This window comes from Lissotriton helveticus, chromosome 3_1 (assembly GCF_964261635.1).
Source record: "Lissotriton helveticus chromosome 3_1, aLisHel1.1, whole genome shotgun sequence".
Taxonomy (NCBI): Eukaryota; Metazoa; Chordata; class Amphibia; order Caudata; family Salamandridae; genus Lissotriton; species Lissotriton helveticus.
Window position 1 is genome coordinate 1,677,686,617 of NC_136061.1, and position 21,521 is coordinate 1,677,708,137.

General features: G+C 42.7%; 1 protein-coding gene across 6 annotated transcripts in view; it reads left to right on the forward strand.

Annotated features, from left to right (window-relative positions):
* LOC144823717 (histamine N-methyltransferase A-like) overlaps positions 1-21,521 on the forward strand; it is a 181,450-nt gene that overhangs the window by 147,686 nt on the left and 12,243 nt on the right. For all 6 annotated transcript variants that reach the window (XM_078682478.1, XM_078682474.1, XM_078682475.1 and 3 more), the window contains 2 exons: positions 11,769-11,899; positions 16,125-16,218. In XM_078682478.1, coding sequence (XP_078538604.1) covers positions 11,769-11,899; positions 16,125-16,218 — 225 coding nt within the window. The remainder of the gene's footprint in view (positions 1-11,768; positions 11,900-16,124; positions 16,219-21,521) is intronic.

Here is a 21,521-nt window from a genome sequence, read left to right on the forward strand (position 1 = left end):
TCATGTTTGTTGAACGGGTCTGCAAAGTGGAGATGTCTACTTATAAGGTTTCAAATTCACACTGTTGTAGGAAATTTCTCTGTGTTGTTACTAAATAACTAGTTGTGAAGGCATTCTAAATTAGATTGGTGATTGTTTACTGTTTTGTGTATGGAACTAGACACTGGTGGGAAACTTGCCTATGTGTGAGTGATAGTGTCAAAAGGTATATTCCCTCTCGTGAGTGAAATTAATGTACCCTTCCTTTTTGTCTTTTTCGCAAGAGGAGAGCATTGCTTCACACAAATGGGGCAGCCATTGGAAGATTGTTACAGGCAGTCCAACTGTGATAGGTTGGTCATAAGAAATTATGTGTTAAAACTTCTCAAGCAGCAACCACAATGCTTGTTAGGGTGAGCTGCACAAGTTCTTACATTTACATGGGCTTAACCATATGATAGCTTGGTACAAAAACAATCAGGCTTAACTTAGACTGTGTTAAGCTTTTAACAGCATACAAAAATAACAAAGTGAGAATGAAACACAAGAAAAATTCAACAAGGTGCCACTCACAGTCATCTGGTTCTGCTAGAGTGAGGGGAAGTCACTAATTCAGGCCAACCTTGATGGAGCGTGTGCAGAATACAGGAATCAGGTTAGATCCACTGAAAAGTTACCTTCTCAAAGTTTGGCACGAAGAGTCCAGTTCATGGTGGAGGCGGCCTGGAGGAGAGCGATGAGCATTACAGATGGCCATTGTTGTAGTGTGAGTTCCCTGTCGATCTTCATTAATCGTCATTGCCGGAACTTCCCATTGGTGATTACTGGGGGCTGTTGCTGCAGTTATGCAAAGTGCAGATTTTGAATATCTGGCGGTCTCTGTACTGAGAAGAGTGGGATTCAATGGATCTTTGAGTTGGCAGTAGTCCTTATCAGCACAGTTTCTGCATTAATTGGCTTATTCACAGTCACAATGAGCTCAAACGTTGAGACTTCTCCTTTCCTCACAGAGGAATGCACACTGATGGCAGCCAATGGTCCAGGGCCTGGGGAAGCACCTCTTGGGAATCAAGAACTCACTCTGATAGAGGCTGGCAGGGCTCAGGCAGGTCCACTTACAGCAGGTCCATGGGGCAGTTGCAGTGAGGCCTCCAGAGCTTGTAATGTCCCTGTAGCTCATAGTAGGAGGTCACTCTCATAGTACTAGGCTCATGAAGATGGTCCTCTCTCCTTCAAGTAGCAAGGTAGACCTCAAGCAGCAGACAGTCCTCCGAGGCACAGGTAAGGCTTCAAGCAGCAATGTAGTCCAACTAGAAAAAACACAGTCCTTCTGAAGTCTTCCACTGATCCAAGAGTGTACCAAAGAATGGACCTGAAGGGCCAATAGTTATATCTGGTGCCAGTCTTTGAAGTGTGGGAAATGTCTAGGACTTTCTACATATGGTTCTGGAAAGGCTACAAGCTCCAAGGTTTCTAGGGTGAAAAAAGTCTGGTTTCAAGTTCTGGATGCAGCACATTCGAAACGTAAGTAGTCAGGGAACATCTTCCCATCCTGACAACATCTAGTCCCCCTTTGTCTCTCTGTCTGGGAGGAAAACACAAAAGCCAACTATGTGACCCAGGAAACAGGCTGTAGGCACCAAATAGGTAGGAGAAGAAAATGTCAACTTACTAAAAGTGGCTTTTCAAGTTACAACTCCTCAGACATCAAACCTGACATTCCTACTTACTCAACAACAATAGTTATCACTTATCAAATGTAATAATATAAATCAATGTTATCCTATGGCAGAGATAGCTCTTCCAAAAGTAGAAAACTATTTTAGGCATTTTTCAATACCAGGACATGTAAATTTCACAAGTACATTCCCAGTCTTTTTAATACACTGCACCCTGACCTATGAGCTGATTAGGGTCTACATTAAGCGTGACTTATATGTATTAAAAATGAATGTTCATTCTTGGCAAAAGGTTTACTTTCTTAAACTGCACACAGCCTAGAATGGCAGGCCTCCAAAATGTTTTAAAGGGCTATTTAAGTGGGCGGCACAATAAGTGGTGCCAGAGCAACAGTAGCATTTTAATTTATAGATCCAGGGTATTTGTAGTACCACTTTACCAGGGAGTTGTAAGGAAATGAAATGTGTCAAATGGGTGTAATTCAATTTTAGCCATGTTTAAATGAGTTACCAAAATCATGTTAGCACTGGTTAGCAGATAGTTATAAAGCCAACAATAGGGAAGAAGGCAAACAGTTTGGGAGAAGACCACACCAAAGGCTGTGAGGTCTAACATTGGTGCTGCATAGGAGTGGTGCATTGTGAATGGTTGACCTTTACCCTAGCTGTGCTGTTACTGGTTTAGTGTAATTGTGTATTTGTCTGTGGTTTGTTTGGAATTTGGTTAAGTAAAATGCGTATTACATTGAAAAATTGTTCCGCTCTTTTAATGGATGGAGAGGAAATTCCTTCAGAAGATTCTCCTGACTATGAATCGATTTTGAAGTTTGGCCCCTATATGTGTATGTGGTTAAGAGAATAGAATGAGCCAAAAACATGTGCTTTACTTTAGATGGTGCCTTCAGTGTAAGAAAGCTTGACTATCGGAGATGGAAGATGCTCGAGAGAAAACCACAGCCGTTACAGTTGAAGGACTGAATGAATTGGATCGTGTAATAATTCAAAGGGACCGAAATAAATTAAAAACCAAGTTAAAACTGCTTTGAGCCATTGTTTAGAATTGAGATGGAGCAAGCAGAAAAGAGTTATGTGGAAGGTGTTTACCGCAATAGTGAGTGAAACTGATGATCAAATGTAAAAAGATAATGGGTCTGTCAAAATTAAAGTAGAAAAGCAAAATATTGAAAAGGACACATTTTGGATGACATGTGATATAAGACCTTCTCCATACAATGATATTGATCAGGGATCAAGAATCATGGAGCAGGAGATCCTTTGTGAAGCTGCCACTATTATACATACAGAGCCAGAAGTTCCAACAGCACCTGGGAATGAAGTAGGAAGGCCAAGTGGAGTTACTAGTGCTATCATTGTGTCTATCATACCTGTTTTAGCTAATGTGCCAACTGTTGACACGTCATTTCCTATTGCTGCGGCTACTGCAGAGCACCTAGAAGAATCAGCAAGAAAAGTGATTAATATTGACAAGCAAAAATCTGTTACAATAGAGAGATACATTCTCTATAATGTGGATGTTTTGAAATACGTGAGTAAAGAAACCGCTAATCGTGGATGTGATGCATATGAGAAGTTTGGAGACGAGGAGCTGGCACTGGAGTGCCCACTTGCTTGTAATGCTGAGTTCCAATGAAACTCCACCAACCACCATGTGTGACTCACCAACATTAATTTGGCAAGCAAGATATGCCTTCCCCTAGCATGATATTCTGGTGCTAGGACGGCACCCAATGAGATTTTCTCAACCAGGGGAGTTGCAGACTGTCACGACCGTTGGCTGTGAGAATGCTGCCACTCAAGTAGAAAACCTTCTTAAGCAGCAGCAGCAAAGAAGCAGCACCCTCTGCAGACAGGGCCATCCCTATGCAAACCATTCTTGACCCCACTATAAAGAGTCATAAACACCTTCTGAGGGGACACAGCCTAGTATTATGAAGATCCACTTGAGTGATATCTTACCATTTTGCACTGCCTGGTGCTGTTTGTACTTAGTTTTGAGCATGCAACATGCTTCTGGCGCAAAAAAATCTGCGCAACATGCCCCATACGCCCGCTTGCGGAACTCTGTGGAATCTCTATTCACCCCTACGAAAAAGAAAGGTTTATGCAAAATGTATATAATTTATGTGACTGAAGATGAGATAAAGGAAATGTGTTTACTCTGCCTACAGTCACACATTATAGAGTTACCAAGCTGTACTAAGGAATGGATGGATCTAATAAATATAGAGATAAATGAGGACCAAAACCTAAAGGGGGTGGCAAAACACAGAAGAAAAATACATGGAAATGAGTCTGAAAAAGTAATGGTTGAGACTGAGATTCCAGTGTGAGAAGATTTGACCTTTGCGATTCCAAGGTGGAAGTGTGATGGAAAGCAATATTCAGAATGCAAAAGTTATTTCTCAGAGTAGAGGTAGGGGCTTTGTGAACAGTTAGCATGGAAATGCGAACTTTAATATAGTGAAGAAGAACACTTTCTGCATAACTCCGGCATCCTGGACATTGGAAGCAAGAATGCAGACAAAATCCAGATCCAATTCAGAATGATATTAATCCCCAAATGCAGCAGAATCCAAATAGGTGAGCACAAGTTGAGCCCTGACATCTCAGTCAATGGTCCCAGCTAAACTGTCTCCTGTGCAAAATGTACATAATCAAAGACAATATGATATGAATGTACCTGTAGCCCCAGTGATGTAGATGAATGTGCAAAATAGCAAAGTTCTATAAAGATTTTTCCCAATTAACAGCAAATGTGTGTGACTTACTATGACGGTGCCTGAGGGAAGGGGAGCATTGCATGATTGGTGCAGTCCCAGATGTAGAATAGAGTTTACTCTATGTAGATGATGATGTTAATGGCCACCCAGTATCATTTCTGATTGATACAGTTACTACCCACCCCACTGTTCATCCCATGGTGACTGCAAACCAACCCCTGTCGGGAAAAGAAATCAAAGTTGTTAGTAACTGACAGATAACTAGCCAGGTCTCAGCAATTCTATGCAAATGTTACAGTAAAACTTGTCCAACTTGAGAGTGATCATAAGTTCATAATATGTGAAACAAGTACTGTAACCCTAATTGGTACGGACCTTCTCTGCGAATTTGAATTGCATGATCTATTGTGTACTAGATGGTGTTGCAACTCAAACTCAAACTCAAGATAAAGACTTACCCTTCAAAATTAAGGGTGTGATTTATATCTTGCCGGGATTAGCGCAATCCCTCTGTGGCGGCGGTTCCAAGTACTTCATTGATTTGATGGTATTCCGCCAGCCTCATTTAGATGTGTGCTGGTGTAATTGCCACTGCTGCAGTCTTCTCTGCTGGCTAACAGACTCAGTCACTGTCAGTCTGGCGGTATTGTGCCAAGCCTATTTAGATGTTCCTGTTGTGCTGGCAGTGTCCTTGCTGCGGTTTGCTGAGTGAGTCCCTGGTGGAGTAGAGACAGGCAGGTACTACTTTTTGATGTGCCAATACACATATATGTCACATTTGTATCAAAAACATATGTAAGCAATGTGTTATGTCCCTTTGTGTTACATATTGCATGCCACGCACACAACATACACACAATAATAAAGGCACAGACACCACAGGCACAACACTCACAACCGCAACATAACTTTTTTTTTAAGTGCCAATACAGGTGTGTTCAATTTACCTCAATAAGCAGGAAAATGAACTCTTCTGCATTACACCTAAGAAAAATGTTGCATGTAAGAGCAATGCAAAAAAAAAACACGAGACTACAGCAATTGTCAGCACACAAATTATAGTAAAAGAAATGTACAATTAGTGTAGATCCCAGCACAATGGAGTTGTTTGGCACCATGGTGGAGTCAGAGGAGTAAAAGAGGGCCCTGAGCTAACGGGTACAAGATGGAAACGGAAGAAGAAAACAGAAAAAATGTAAGGTTTTGCCTCATTTCCTTCAATTCCGCGAACTCAAAGCAGAAGGTATTCCCGCCACAGTTGCTACAACAGAAAGGCACATAGCATTCAGCTTAGCAGAATCCTTGGCTGTATTCCCGCTCCCAGCCACTTCTGCCTAGGTTGCTGTCGACGTAAGTGACGATTCCCAGTGGAGGCAGCAGGACTCTGACCGTCTTTCGCCCATGGACCCACCAACATCTAACTCGAGCAGTCGGACCGCCAAGTAGGCGGGCGGCGAAACCATCGAAAAAGTGACAGCAGGACCCATCTAAATTAGGCCCACTTGTATCTATCTCTTAAAAGATGATTTGCCTCTTGATTTGAGACACAGAGTGAATTTTACATGTAAAAAGATAGGACTAATTAAAAGTGCAGTCAGTAAAAAACTTTCTGTGAAAATTAATGCAGCCTTTCCTCAAACTCCTCAATGCAATCTTACATGAGAAGCAGAGGCGGGAATTAAGCCTGTAACTGAAAAGACTATGGAACATTACATTTGAAAGAAAGTGCTAGGTAGTTCTCATATTTTCGCTGTAATGGGAATTTAAAACAACACGCGGAACATACAGGGGAGTCCCAGATCTTCAAAATATCAACAAAATTGCTGTTCCATGTTGTCCTGTGGTACCAAATCCTGCTGTGATTATAGTTCAGGTTGCTGCAGATGCAGAATTGTACACTGTTGTCGACTTATGCCAAGCTGTCTTCTCCATACCTCTTCCTGAAGATAGCCAATATATTTTCAAATTCAGATCTTCAATACAGTTCGTTTTGGTTCTGTATCCTACAAAGGTATGCAGAAAGCCATCAATCTTTAATTACATTCTAAAGAAGATTTTGAAAATCTGCAACCTTTAATTCTGTGCTAGTGAAATATATTGACTATTAGATGGTTGCAGCAAAAACAAAAGGAGATTGCAAGTTGGACGCAATTGTGCTCTTGAACCATTTTGCTGATAATGGTCGAAAAGTTTTTCCAACAAAAATGCATTATTGTATAGAAGAAGTAATCTATGCAGGTCACCATTTTCAAAAAAGGGCAAGAAAGAATATTTTCCTGTAATCCTGAGACATAATCGTCCAAACACACGAAGAGAAGTAAGAATGGTCCTGGCCCCTGGGAATAGTAGACAGTGGATTCAACACGTTTCCTTCTTTGCAAAGCCTTTATTGAGGCTTTCTCATAGTGATCTTTCTAATCCTGTGCAGTTTGAAGACGAATGCATGAGTGCCTTCCTAGTGCTCAGAGAAAAACTCTGTAGTGCACCTGCTCTAAGAATGCAACATTTTCAAAAAGATTTCTGCCTATTCTGCCATGAGAGATGGACATTCTCTGTACTCGTTCAAGAACATGCTAAAATCAGTAGAACCATGGCTTTTTTCTGCCATGCTGCTGCACGTTTTGGAAGTTTGAAGTCGGTTGTAGCAGTTTGTCTTGCTGTTCAGCACAGTGAAGGGATTTTGAAGGTTTACACCTAGGTAGCCTGATGCACAAATGTAAGCTTACACTTTTGTGTAAGTTTACTACTTCTACTTTTAGGTAGTCATTAAATACGTGCAGAGTTATACGACTCCGTACTCCCTATTACTTATGTGTGCAGAGTTCTCGGTGGAGAACTCCACACACATAAGTACTGGGAGTTCAGAGTCATAAAACCTGGCACGTTGTTTGTGAATACCTAAAATTAGTAAACTTAAGTTGAGATTGTGCTGACTCATACACAAACTCAGCATCTCAAGGTCTGACCATGTGAGAGGGCAAGTTGTTCAACAAACAATGTTGTGCGAGTTTGCGAGGATTAGATCTAGCAAGTGCCCTGCCACATGAGAAGGTTCATTGTTGATTTTTGTTAACTCAAGTGTGGAAAGTTCCATCAAAAGTGAGGAGGCCTCAAGGTTTGTTGGGATTTTCACTGTGCACATTCAAATCTCCGAGAAGCAAGACATTTTTAGTTGAAATGACATAAAGAGAGGTAAAGTCTATGAGTTGGGTAACGGAATTGAGGAGTGGTCCCGGCGGTCAGCATACTAGGGCTCCATACCAGCTAAATTGTGCATGTAGATCATGTCATTGCTTATTTGATCTAAGATGGAGACTTTAATAGGGTCCTTATAAATAATAGCTAGCCCTCCCCCACCCTGCATGGTCTATCCAGTTTTTAGGGCTCGCCTGCTGTGCGCATGAGCATAGCTGGCGAAGCTCTATAGGGGCTTAAACAGCGTTTACCCAAGCACGATTCCACTGGCGATTTCTTGAAGTGCATGTGCTTTTTAGGTCATTGCGCAAGCGCAAGCCCTAAAAAGCGCGTGCACAATGCAACCAGCCGCCTGCCTGCCTGCCTCGCATTACCACATCAAAGGCAGCTTCTCAGCGTGCGCTCATCCCCTAATTATTCAAGGCCGGCCGGCCGTACTTTCAGTTTCACGGCCGCCGGCCGTGTCTCCTTTTATGCTAACTCCCTCTGTACCTCTCCTTGCATCCTCCTCTTTACTTCGATTCCTGCCGTTTTCTCTCTTCTCCGGCTGTTTGCTTTGCTTCCTTGTTAGGACTTGTTTTTACTTCATGTTTATCCATTGCTAAGTTTTTATATACACAATAGTACGGTACAAGAAAACACCATTAATACCCCAACCTGGCTTTTCGGCTAACTGGAGCTGCTGCGCCCCCTTCCTCTCTCTCCCCCTCCCTCCCGAGCGGGTGCATAGCGCGCTTTAAAAGCCCCCTGGTTGATTGACGGGTTGAAAGACTTCGTAAGTGGCACATTTTTCCAGCCAAACTTTGCGAAGGTTAGACAAAAGTTACAGAAGTTTGCACCTCATTTTGAAGTTATAATAAACTTTCTTCACAAAATAATTCACTAACTAAAGCAAGTTATGCATGAAATTTACAATGGCGCAAGCTATTATGAATGAAAACACCAGAAGATAAAATGTAGAGGCAAGGTATATATGTAAGTAATAACAGCACGAAACATAAAATCATATTCTAATGAGAAAAGCAACATTTGCTTAACTAAATTAACAAAGTTGAATAATGAGTACATGAAATACTGCTTTCTGATAACGGTACATTTAGGTACGGGATTGAGAAAGAGCCAATATGCTAATTGTATTAAACTTTGCAATTTAGCACACGCCTATCAAGTAGCTGAGGCTCCTCTCCTGCTGCGTTAAAGTGGAACATCCCGCCTCGATGGAAGCTTGTCTGCCAACTTATGTTGAAAGGGTCGGGGACAGCTTGCAGCTTCAGTAAACTATACTTTTGACAAAAAGGCCCACGTACTGGAGGCCCTAAGGCCTGCCACTCTCAGCTTGCGCGCTGCTCAGAACAGGAAGTGCTTAATCAGAACAATAATATCCTGAAGGGCTGACCCACGGCAGTGTAATTTTAAAGCTTTTCTGTCTCACTTTGCAAACAAAGTACATGCCATGACATCCACCACATCCACCACCACATCCACCACCACCACATCCACCACCACCGCATCCACCTCCACCACCACATCCACAGCATCCACCACCACCACCACAACCACATCCACCACCACCACCACATCCACCACCACCACCGCATCCACCACCACCACATCCACCACCGCATCCACCACCACCACATCCACCACCACCACATCCACCACCACCACATCCACCACCCCCACTACCGCATCCACCACCACCACCGCATCCACCATCACCACATCCACCGCATCCACCACCGCATCCACCACCACCACATCCACCACCACCACCGCATCCACCACCACCACATCCACCACCCCCACTACCGCATCCACCACCACCACCGCATCCACCATCACCACATCCACCGTATCCACCACCACCGCATCCACCACCACATCCACCATCACCACCACATCCACCATCACATCCACCTTCACCTCCACATCCACCATGACATCCACCGCCACATCCACCACCACATCTACCACATCCACCACCACCACATCCACCACATCCACCACCACCGCATCCACCACCACCGCATCTACCACCACCACCACCACCACACCCACCACCACCACATCCACCACCACTACATCCACCACCACATCCACTACAACCCCCACCCCATCCACCACTACCACCACCACCGCATCCACCACCACCGCATCCACCACCACCACCGCATCCACCTCATCCACCGCATCCACCACCACCACATCCACCATCACCACCACATCCACCATCACCACCACATCTACCATCACCACCACATCCACCATCACATCCACCATCACATCCACCACCACATCCACCACCACCGCATCCACCACCACATCCACCATCACCTCCACATCCACCATGACATCCACCACATCCACCACCACATCCACCACCACCACATCCACCACCACCACATCCACCACCACCACCGCCACATCCACCACCGCCACATCCACCACCACCACATCCACCACCACCGCATCCACCACCGCCACATCCACAGCATACACCACCACCACCACATCCACCACCACCACCACATCCACCACCACCACCACATCGACCACCACCACCGCATCCACCACCACCACATCCACCACCGCATCCACCACCACCACATCCACCACACCCACCACATCCACCACCACATCCACCACCCCATCCACCACCACTTTCACCACATCCACCACCACCACATCCACCACATCACCACCACATCCACCACCTCCACCACATCCACCCCCACATCCACCACCATCACCACCACATCCACCATCACCACCACATCCACCATCACCACCACATCCACCACCATACCCCCCAGATCCACCACCACCACATCTATATGTGTGTGGCTCTGTGTGTGTGTAGGTGCAAATGCAATGTTCTTGGATTTTCGTCACAATAAAATACACTGAACATAATCTTCAGAAAAGTTATTTACAAACGTTTAAGCTATTGCCATTATAAATTACAATAACTTTTATTTAAGTATTAATTATTTACAAAATTAAAAGCCATTGATATTTGTAATATCAATACATCTAAGTCACGTAAATACAACACACATTGCATTACAAATGCTATAGGTGTCACATTTGCAAAAGTTAAAACTATTGACATTTTAACTGACAAAGCTATTAATTTTGCTACTTTCAAAACCAACACATAAATAAAAAAAGTGTCATTTACAATACCAATAGCTCAAACTTTCCTAATGCGAGACCTATTGCATTTCCAATGCTTGTTCGATGTGATACCCACAAGGTAGCGCTAGTGCAATGACTGGATTGGAAGATGGTTTGATCCAAGTTTCCATCAAGAACCCAATAGGGGGAAGAGAAGAGGAGAGCATGTCCCAAATGTTAATAGCATATTTGGGGAGAGATCTAACATTTGCTAGAAAATAATCCCATCTTGCGGTTTTGTGGTGGTATGTAAGGGACATTTTTGTTTACTGGAGCAGTGTAAGCATCTAGTTCCTAAATCGGCTGCTATAATGTTGTTCCTGGAGTGTGGATAACATACTCTGATAGCCACAGGTTCTAAAAGCAAAAGGGCCTTTTACTTCTGTTGGTGTGATGCATGTATTGGCATCAGGAAGACTGAGCCGACATTGACTGTCTATAATTCTTGCCAAATCCTGGCTAGTATAACTGTGACGGGCTCCCGAGCTAATTACCTGATCCATGGGAAACCTACAGGGGTTCTGGCTCCTGGCGACGTCCAGGAGAGGACGGACGCAGGCTGGCTTGCCTTAGGCGCGCCCACTGCGCGCGTCTGCTACGCGAGTCATGCTGGTTATCTATTTTTATAGTATCAGGCAGCTGAACTGCTGACCTGAGATCGGGAATCCAATTTCTTTCCTTAGACCTATCCTTTCTCTCTTCCTACAGTGGCTTGGAGAGTCATGGGTTATTATAAACCTGTTTTCTCTATGTCTCAACTAGAAAGCCTTAATCCCCTTAAACTGCTTTAGTACGAGGACACTTTATAGTGAAGAGCCTCTGGTATACCGCCCCTTCACCTGAAATACTTAATTGCTGTTGAAGCCTTTCCTATCTGATGTATGACATCTTTTTTATGAAGCTCCTGACTATACGGAATGAGTTAGATGACATTCTAGAATGATTTAGAGAAGACAAATATTAAAGAAAATTAAAAGCAATTTTTTTTTTCTTTCAGAGCTTGTGTCTAAATCATCAGATCTTGGAAATATAAATTTCACCTGGCATAATAGGACCGTTGAAGAATATCAAAGTGAAATGGACGATAAAAAAGAACAAATCAAATATGACTTTATTCACATGATTCAGGTAAATACCCACACAGTATATGAACGCATTAATAAAGAACTCAAGGTTTGGCAAAGAAAAGTGATCTACACATTAAGCTGACAGGCCAAATTCTTAAAATTAGGTTTCTTTAGCAAATATAAAGAGGACAGGGTCATTGAGTATTTGACAGGATGGCAGAACCATTATAAATCTGCAGTTCTGCTGTCCATTCAAACTTGAAGCTCCTCTACCCCATTAGGAGCAGGAAAACCATGATTGACTGCCAGCAGTCAATCAAAACTTCGGTTTGTCCACCACGCCAGTTTGCTATTCAGGCACTAAGATGACCTCCCTAAAAAGGCCCGATCTATATTTTCTAAATGACAAATAACAATGAATCTCACATACTGGGGGAAAAAGCAATGTGACAATTCACAGGGATCCCCGCACAAATGGAGAAAACGTCATTTGCCACGGGACCATATTTTTTCTTTTCAGAAACAAATTACCGCTTTGGAATGGTTGTTAATGAAAAATAAAAAGTATTGGCAAAATTAAAAATCCCCATCCCCCCTCCGGGGAGCCTATCGTCCCATAGATGGGCACCAAATGTGTGCATACAGACGTAGTAGCCATCTTGTTATGCTTTTTCTTAAAGCAAGATCAAAAATTTCAATGATGGCTGCCATACAACATGCGGAGGTGGAGAGGTCAGCTTTGAATGATTACCACTGTGCCTGATTACACTAATGCAGCAACAGCCTTTCTAATTTACTTTAAATTTAGCATTCTAGGATCACAGGAATAAAGTATGCATGAGATGTCATGCAATGGGAAAGAAGCGAGCTGCGTGATATTAGAGTGCCTCCACAAGTACTTTACAGAAATAATTTTAAAACAGATGACCTGCCCCAGGTCTGCCTCATGCTCCACAAAATGACAATAAACAAGTGATTCCTTATATTGATTTACTAAGGACCCCCCTTCAAGGAGAAACATAACCACTATGCATTTTGGCACCCGAAGAAAACTCCATCAATTGATGACCCTTCTGTCTATTATACACAAGTTGGGCGTGAACAATGGATGAAGGTATGGGTTCATTTTAACTTGAATGATTTACTATGTTGCGGAAGTATGAGTCATTCGGGAACTGCATCTCATCTCATTGAGAGAGTCAGTTTATTATATTACTGGTATTTGGTTTTGACATGCTGATTAGGATTCAAATTGAAAAAGTATTCAAATAGTACTGAACTTGGGCAGCGTGACTGTCATATATGCAGTTCCTCCTCACAGATGCACCTTTAGGAGAGGTGCATGGTATAGCAGTGGTGTATGTCTTCTAGCAGACATACACCACTGCTCATGCTACCATCAATAATCTATGGACACCACTGTTACCTCGCTAGGTCTATTCTCTGAAGCATGCAAAGAAATAGCATAAGGGGAAGGGCAGATGCCAGGTCCAAACTTTTTTTTGTCCAATTGGAACACTGACGCAGATGGCTTGGGTACAGGTTGATATTATCCCCCAGTACACCGTGCACAATCGTTGGAGACACATCTTCAGCATTCTGCACACTATAACCAGTGAATTTCCTGATGATCTTACTAGTAAGACACAGAAGAAGTCAGTATACGTACAACAATAGAATCACCAATAACTGTGCACTCATTTTCACTATTGAGCATACAAACATTGTGCTTTCTCACAGCATCCTATTTATTGCACTTTCAACATCATGCACATCAGCAGTTTAACTAGTCACCACCTTAGGAGTCTCCCTGATTTGGAGTGCCGCTCAATCAAAGCTGCCCACTCCTGCATCAACAGTTGACCCACCATTTTCAATTAGTCGCATAACTCTTGTTGCCACTTTCTTGTAGTACTTACCATCCTGTGTATTTGGGTGAACACATTCAACTTTTGCATAATACCAGTCACTGGTAAGAGGCAAAGGTTGCCCCTACTACTGATCATGTCCATAAGCCCAATCAGACCTTCTCCTCTATCAGCATTTGAGTACCTGAACTGCTCTCAGGGTATGAACTCATCCTACCCTGCCTATTGACATGACATTCTGGACATTCAAAACAATAGAAAATGCCTTTCTAACCTGCACAGTTGAGGTTCTAACATTACACCAGTCCTTTGATGATCCATTAATTCGCTCTGGTGATTGCAAGGGGGAAGCGGCAGCCCTCTCCCCACTCTTACCTGTGGCCTCCACGGGGCGTCAAACGAGTGCAGGAATCACCAGCACCCTCCACCCCCTTAACCTGCAGCCATCGGGCAAAAAGTCTAGCTACACCACTGCTGGTGATGGCAAGCTTGACTCTACACTCATGTTCAAATATCATTCCAAAATGGGTTTCTGTTAAAGCCAGCGAAAATGGCATTTTGTTGAAGTTGGGTCAAGAAACATGTATTATGTGGTTGATAGAGTCCAGCATCTATCTTGCTGATTTAGGCCCATGCCTCCCTTAGCAATTAAAATCAAAGAGGGAGTGAACATAAATGACAGATGCAGATTTAGAGTTCTGGCAAGACTGGTGCATCTCAATGAACATCCATGTGGAAGCATGCATGCTGAATTTCCTTCTGCAATATACAGACATAGATTAACTTGAGCACCATCTCCTACAGTTTCACAAGGGCCTACTGTGACATGCTCAGCTCTCTTGTCAATGCCACTGAATAATGTATCTACGGGGACATTAACAGAGCTCCTCAGTTAGGTGCACAAAAGACAATGTTAGTCTAATATTTTGACACTTGGGCATACCTAAGTAGCACCAGAGCTGTTGCACCAAGGCAGAACCCACAGGGATGGAGTTTGTAGACTCTATACCCCTCATGTGATATGTTGGCTGGGGTTTCTTCTCTCCATTCCCCATATAGGGAAGTACAGATGTCAGAAATGTCAAGCGTTTTCAAGATTCATCCATGATTGGGGACGTTTGTGGGACTATTGTAGTAGAGTAGCATAAGGTGGAGCAGGGTATGTGGTTGTCTAGTCACAGATGATAAAATAATGTCTCAGAGCACTTATCAGAGTGTGTAACCAAGAGTTGTGCTGCACTGGATATCAGACCCAGTAACAATGTGTTCAGTAGGTGTTCTCCACTTACTAGATCCTATAACTTACTTGGCATTGACATGCAGCTCTGCCCTTATCGAAGCAAGAGGTAATCTATTAGGCCAGCAAAGGTGGTATATTTGGAATCCAAACTGCAGTCCTAAACTCATTCTGCGTGGGAATGGTTTTAATATGTTAAGCAGCTGAAATGGTAATAGGTAAAGTAGAAATTACTCTGAATCCCTAAGTACATTGGTATAGTATGTAACGCTTTGATAAATCGTATATCTAGAGTATGGTCTGATCCCCACTGAGAATACACTTCTCCAACCAGAGGTCAATAGGAATATTATGTTGCTCCCCACCAATATAAGGAATTCTGGTATAAATATTTTTATTTTAAAAGTTTAGTATACTGACCCATTTGCTCCCAGCACCAAATGCTTAGGTTACATGAAATTTAGTCTCAGTTAGCTCAAGGGATATAGCTGATTATCCTATGTGTAGTAGGACACAGTGATGCTTAACTGACTATTGAAGACTACCAATGATCTACTGTACAGACTGAACAATACAGGTTCCAGAAAGGAGCCCTAAGATGCCCAAATGCAAAGTGTTGGGGGAAACTCATCTAGCCTGCTGTAATCATTTGGTACAGAATGAGGCAAACCAGACTCTCGCCATGAAGCCAACTATATTAATAAAAATTAGAATAAGGACACTGATGTAGCACATGACAAGCTTCTGAAATAACTTGTATATAGGTACCCACAACTCTAGTTCAGACGAGTTCTCACCCAGCACCAAAGGAATTGTAGTTTCTAATTCTGTAAAGCAACGTCCTGATATTTTTACAGGTACCCCTCTCACAGCCTCACCTCATGCGCATCAAGTAGGAGAAATTAAGGTAAACACATTCGGGACCTTCAATTCTTCCGGTGTAAGAAAGATAATACCAGAGAATTACTTACATATTGCATTGAACCAAAACAGAAAATTGATGAGTGCCACAATGTCATATCTAAGTGATACTGCTATTGTAAACATCTCGTAGACATTCCTTGTTCAGAACTTTTAAGTGGGAACAAATATACATTTTAAATGCATTTTGTTAATTGGGTAATATTCTTAGCACAGTTCTTGGCACTTTTTTCTTAATATATCTGAATTTTTATTTTTAGGTGCTTTATTATGTGAAAGATGTCAAGAAAACTATAAACTACTTCAGAAATTGCTTGGCACCAGGTGGGAATCTTCTTATCATTGTAGCGTCAGGTGGGTAACTTTTGAATATTTACTTACCTCACTAATTCATATGTATTGCACTTAGTATTTTTATTTCACTTGTGATTTGCCTTGTCCCGCACTCATTAGCAATTATTTAAAGAGGATGTAAGTGAAGACATGCAAGAAGATTAGAGGATGTATCACGTCAGTTTCCTCCCTCAAATTGAAGTCTATTATTTGTTCCCTACTAAACATTTTAACCCTCTTGTTCTTCCTCATAGAATCCCATAGCACCTGGTCCTGGGTTAAGCTTCTATTTCAAAATGTAACATCCTCTTTGAGTGAAGACAGTGATACACATTTTTGATAGCATTACAATAATACTTTTGTCACCCCTTTGTAGTTTTGTCAAGCAACTACCAACAGCTTTTCATTTTTAATTTTGTTTAAATAACTTTCTTTATCAAAATCAATATTTATCCTTCCCTATACCTAGTGAGTGGCACTGAACTCAAGATTTTAAAACGCTATGTTCAGTTAATTTGCATTCTTTGGTGTTGTTTCTTGACTATGTAAAACATTTTACTTTCGTGATCACCATCAATTATTGCTATGACGTGTACTGCTTGATAAAGTCTTGTCCCTGCTCCCACATCACATGATTATGTCATCACTTCATGTGGCCATATAAGAAAAGTACCTAGGCATCCAGAGAGAGGTTCAATCTAGCAAAAGCAGTCTGCAGCATGACTGGACAATAACATAAGCTGACAACTACTCATATAATCATACATTTTCATTTACTATGATCAAGGGCCCCCAAATGCTATAACACGATTTGGATTTGGGTCTAGGTGCCCAATGGAGGCTCTTTAGACCCCAGGCCTTTCTTTAGAGAGGGGTGAACAAGGTGTGTGTTACAGCAGTTGGAGGGCCTGAGCAGCACCCCTTTTTTGGCATCAGGGTTGTAAGAAATTGGATTATTAGTTGATAGGGGTGGAACTAAACACAATCGTTTACAGGGCGAACCACAAAAAGTCACTAAATTAACTTGAGCTTAACCCTCTGGTAGCTTGGAACAAAAAGCTGTCTGGCTTGACCCAAAGGGAATGTGTAAAGTGTTTATACAGCACACAGAGTAATAATATGAAAACATAACACAAGAAAAATCCCAACTTAATTTAGCAAAATAAAGTAAAATTGAATAAATAAAATGTTATCAAATAAACAAAATCCAAGGAATGGAACCCGAGTTATGGATTTTTAAAATTTTTTGTGAAATTTTGTGCCAAAAAGCACAAAGTGTATCTGGTCGTGCAAGACGGGAATTAAAGTCAAAATTTAAGGCCAGCTGCGATGAAGTCACAAGGGGTGGATTTAGCCCGGTCTCTGCTTACCATGAGACTGAAAAGAAATTTCAAAAATGTTCTTAGAGTCTCAACGTGGCAAGGTACCAGGATGTATCTGAGGACGTCTTTTGGACAACAGGGAGCTACTGGAAGAGATCTCAGTAAAGCTGTTGACCAGAGTGGGGAAAGCTCTGAGTGGGAGAAATCAGAAATTCATGCCGAGGATATTGTTATCGCCGATGGGGTGCTACTTGTCATTGAGGCAGGTGAAGATTTCTACCTTTAGACTTAGACGTTTTCCTGGAGCTAGATTCCTCCAGTAGGGCGAAGCTAGAGGTATAGCCAAAGAGGGCTTCATGAGGCTGGATACCCTAATATAGAGGTCCAGCTGAAGGGCATTTGCTGCAGCGGAGAAGAACATAGTGGTAACTGTGGTTATGTCACGCCCACTGGCAATGCACCTTTTTGGATCTGTGTGCAGGTAGGTCCTGGTCTCCTGTCGGTTCTAAGAGCAGTTTTTGCTGTAAAAAAAGTCCCAGGTTCTGTTAGGAAATGGTCACTTCAGCACCACACAAACGCTACAGAAACTGGTGGGGGCATCACTTGAGGAATAGGACTCACTCCAGCAGTAACCATCAGCAGCAGCCAGGCAGGGTGCAAACTCTCTGGAGCTGGTGGTCCTTGGTTCAAAGAGCAATTCCATTCTTTCCCGAGCAGCAAGGCAGTAATTCCAGCATAAGAGCAGCAAGACAGTCCTTCGTTTGAGTCATTTACAGGTCCATAAGTGATCTGATTTGGGGGTCTGAGAGTGCCACCTTTTTATCCCCAGCACCATATCTTTCCATAGGAGGCTGTGACTTGCCTACTCCACTGCCCTTCCTAGCTTTGGCCCCCAAATGTCTGATGGCTCCCAAATGTCTATGCCGGCTTGTGTCACATCCTTTATGTGAACTGCAGGGAGGTCTTTTGGAGTGTAATTCAGGGCTGGTCACAACTCATCCCAGCCATCCTGCCAGAAAGGCCTATCCTGTCAAAACGATGTCCCTTTTGTTCCCAGGTCTAGGAGGAATACACATGCCACAGCAGGAGAGCCATTCAAAGTCATGTGACCCAGTAGAATGGTAGAAAGATACGCTGGTTTGGCACAGAAAATACCAACTTCCCAAACGTGTTATTTTCCTAAAAGATTTTAAATTACAATAAATTTGAGTGTAAGCATAATTTTCCTACCTCATAAAAAAATGACTTTAGGGATTTTTCACTATAAGGACATGTAAAACCTAAACCCACATCTCCTACTTTTTAAATACCTTGCACTCTGACTTCGGGCCTACCATAGGGGTGACCTATATGCATTTATAGGAAAGGTTTATGCCTGGCAAAAGTTTTCCTTTTCCAGGTTGAAATAGCAGTTTAAAACTGCACTACAGGCTTGAGACGTGTTTTTAATTGCTACTTTAGGGTGGCACAATGAATGTTGTGGGTCGATTAGTAGCATTTAATTTACAGACTCTGGGTGCACGCAGGACCATTTACTAGTGGCGTATAAGTAAATAAAATGTGCAAACTAGTTATAGGCCAATTTTTCCATGTTTTCGGGAAAGAGCACAAGCACTTTCTGCACTTTACCCCTACTAACCAGTGCTAGAGCCCTATTGCCAACAAAAAAGAATTCAGCAAAAACGAGGGGTTTATGGCAAACCATTTGGGGGAAGACCACCCTAAGGCAGGCAGGTCTAACATGTGTCAACCTCCTGGGAGTTCTCATCACTCAGGTAGAGGAACCTAGACAGATCATCAGCATTGGAGTCATCTGATCCAGGATGGTGCTCCACCATAAAGTCCATTCCCAATAAGGAGAGGGCCCATCAGGCATGTGGTCTGTCTGAACCCGGATATGAGTACCAAACAAGAATGGTCTCTGCTTCTTCAGTGCACAGACCACAGCAAATGATTCCCTTACAATAGCACTCCACTTCTGTTCCTTGGAAAGTAACCTCATTCTGATGAAGGCTACACATTGGTCTAGGCCCTCCTTGTTTAACTATGATAACAAAGTCCCTACACCATTCTCTGTGATTGCAGTTTGTACAATGATTCCTGGAAAAAGTCAGGTGGCTTGAGTACAGGTGCTATATACATGGCCTGTTTGAGGTTGTCAAAGACTTTCTGACAGGTCTCTATCCAGATAACCTTCTTGGGCTGCTTCTTGGAAGTCAGCTCAGTTAAGGGGGCACCAATGGTGCCATATTCCTTAACAAACCTCCTGTAATATCCAATGAGGCCTAGGAAGGCCCTTACTTCTGTTTGAGTTTTTGGGGGCTCCCAGGCCAGGATAGTCTGTATTTTGGCCTGCAGGGGCTGCACCTTCCCGCTGTCAATGAGGTTTCTCATGTTCATCACAGAATCCTGTCCTATTTGGAACTTGTTGGCCATAATAGTCTTGCCTGCCAGTTGCAGAGCCTGGAGCACTTCCTGGAGGTGAAACAGGTGGTGCTTCCAGCTGCTATTGTAGAGTGCTATGTCATCCAAGTAAGCAAACAAAAGACCTCAATCCCAGCTAAGTCTTGGCTATGGAAGGTGGCTGCGGCAGTCTGAGTCCAAACAGCACTATCCTAAACTGTAAGTGGCCCTCTAGAGTAGAGCATGCTGACCTTTCTTTGCCCCCATTGGTTAGAGCAAGTTCCCTCTCAGTAGGTGGCTGAGTCAACATGACTAGATTGGGTGACAGCAACCTTTTCATAGTGGTGTGACTGAGCATGTACTAAATCATGTATTATAAAAATTCTAAAAAGAAAAATAAGAATGGTGCTGGGGAGGAAAATGTTGCTGAACCAACAGTGAGCCATGAGGTGCCAGGTTCAAAAGGCATGCTGGCTGCCCTAGACACTTTCTTCAAGAAACTTGATAAAGTTGAGAAGGCTTGGTCGTGGTCGAGTGTAGACTGAAGACTTCAGCACAATAAGTAAAAAAGCTGGTATACTCAGTGAAGGGCTTTTGTTTGCAACAAATGGTGGAAAGTATGGGCCATTGAAGTTGGATTCAGAGGCTTGTATGCAGTTTAGAAATGGAGTGCACAGAGCCCTGTTGGCACTGTAAGGAAGAGTACATTTAATCAAAGGTAAATGGCTTATTTTAGAGTGCTGGGGTTCCCTATGCTGGTACTCATAGCATAACTGACTGAGACAATGGCATAATCCTTATTGGATCACATCTCCTCCTGGGCCCACTACAGAGAACTGATCAAAATAGCCTACTGACTTTCATCTGGACACACAGGGTGCTTGAAAAGGAACAGGAGTATGGCTATACTTTTGATTCTCAGTTACTCCTATTTAGCAGCAGCCATCCTCAAAACCGCAGACATGTTTAAATCAACCTTACAGGTTGCTGTTAATAGAATCTTTCCTTTCACAAATCTAAGCTTAATAGTCTAAGTTAAATGTGAGTAGTCTGTTACTGAATAACTGATGATGCCAGGCATCACATCTTCCCTATGCTTTCTGCCTCACCTGAAGGTGATGAGGGATGACAAGACTGATGTATACGTTCAGTGAGAGGCAGCCCAGGCATTCTTGAATGAAGTTAAGAAATCCACTGCAGTGGCATCTTTGGAATGATAAAGCTGTGCTGGTGGTAAAAGCCAGTGTCTACAAACATAACTTGAGTACCTTGAGTCCTTTGGACCCATGTGTCCTTGAGGAGAGAGGTAGGATAGACAATTTGGTTGGGAGAATAGGAATTTGGAGCAACATTAATATAATAAGGTTGCTGAGAATTACATTTTTTGTTTTCAGTCTACCGTGGAACAATGGACCAGGCAAACAATATATGGTTGAAGAATACTTTACATGTTCTTGAAGTGGTACATTGTTCTGATATTGGTATCTTTTACCTCCTGTTTAATAAACAAAATGTAGGGAAATTGACCACACCAAACCAATTTTGAAACAATTGAATTGGAACTAATAGAAAAGAGAATTGTGTTCAAATCACTGTGTG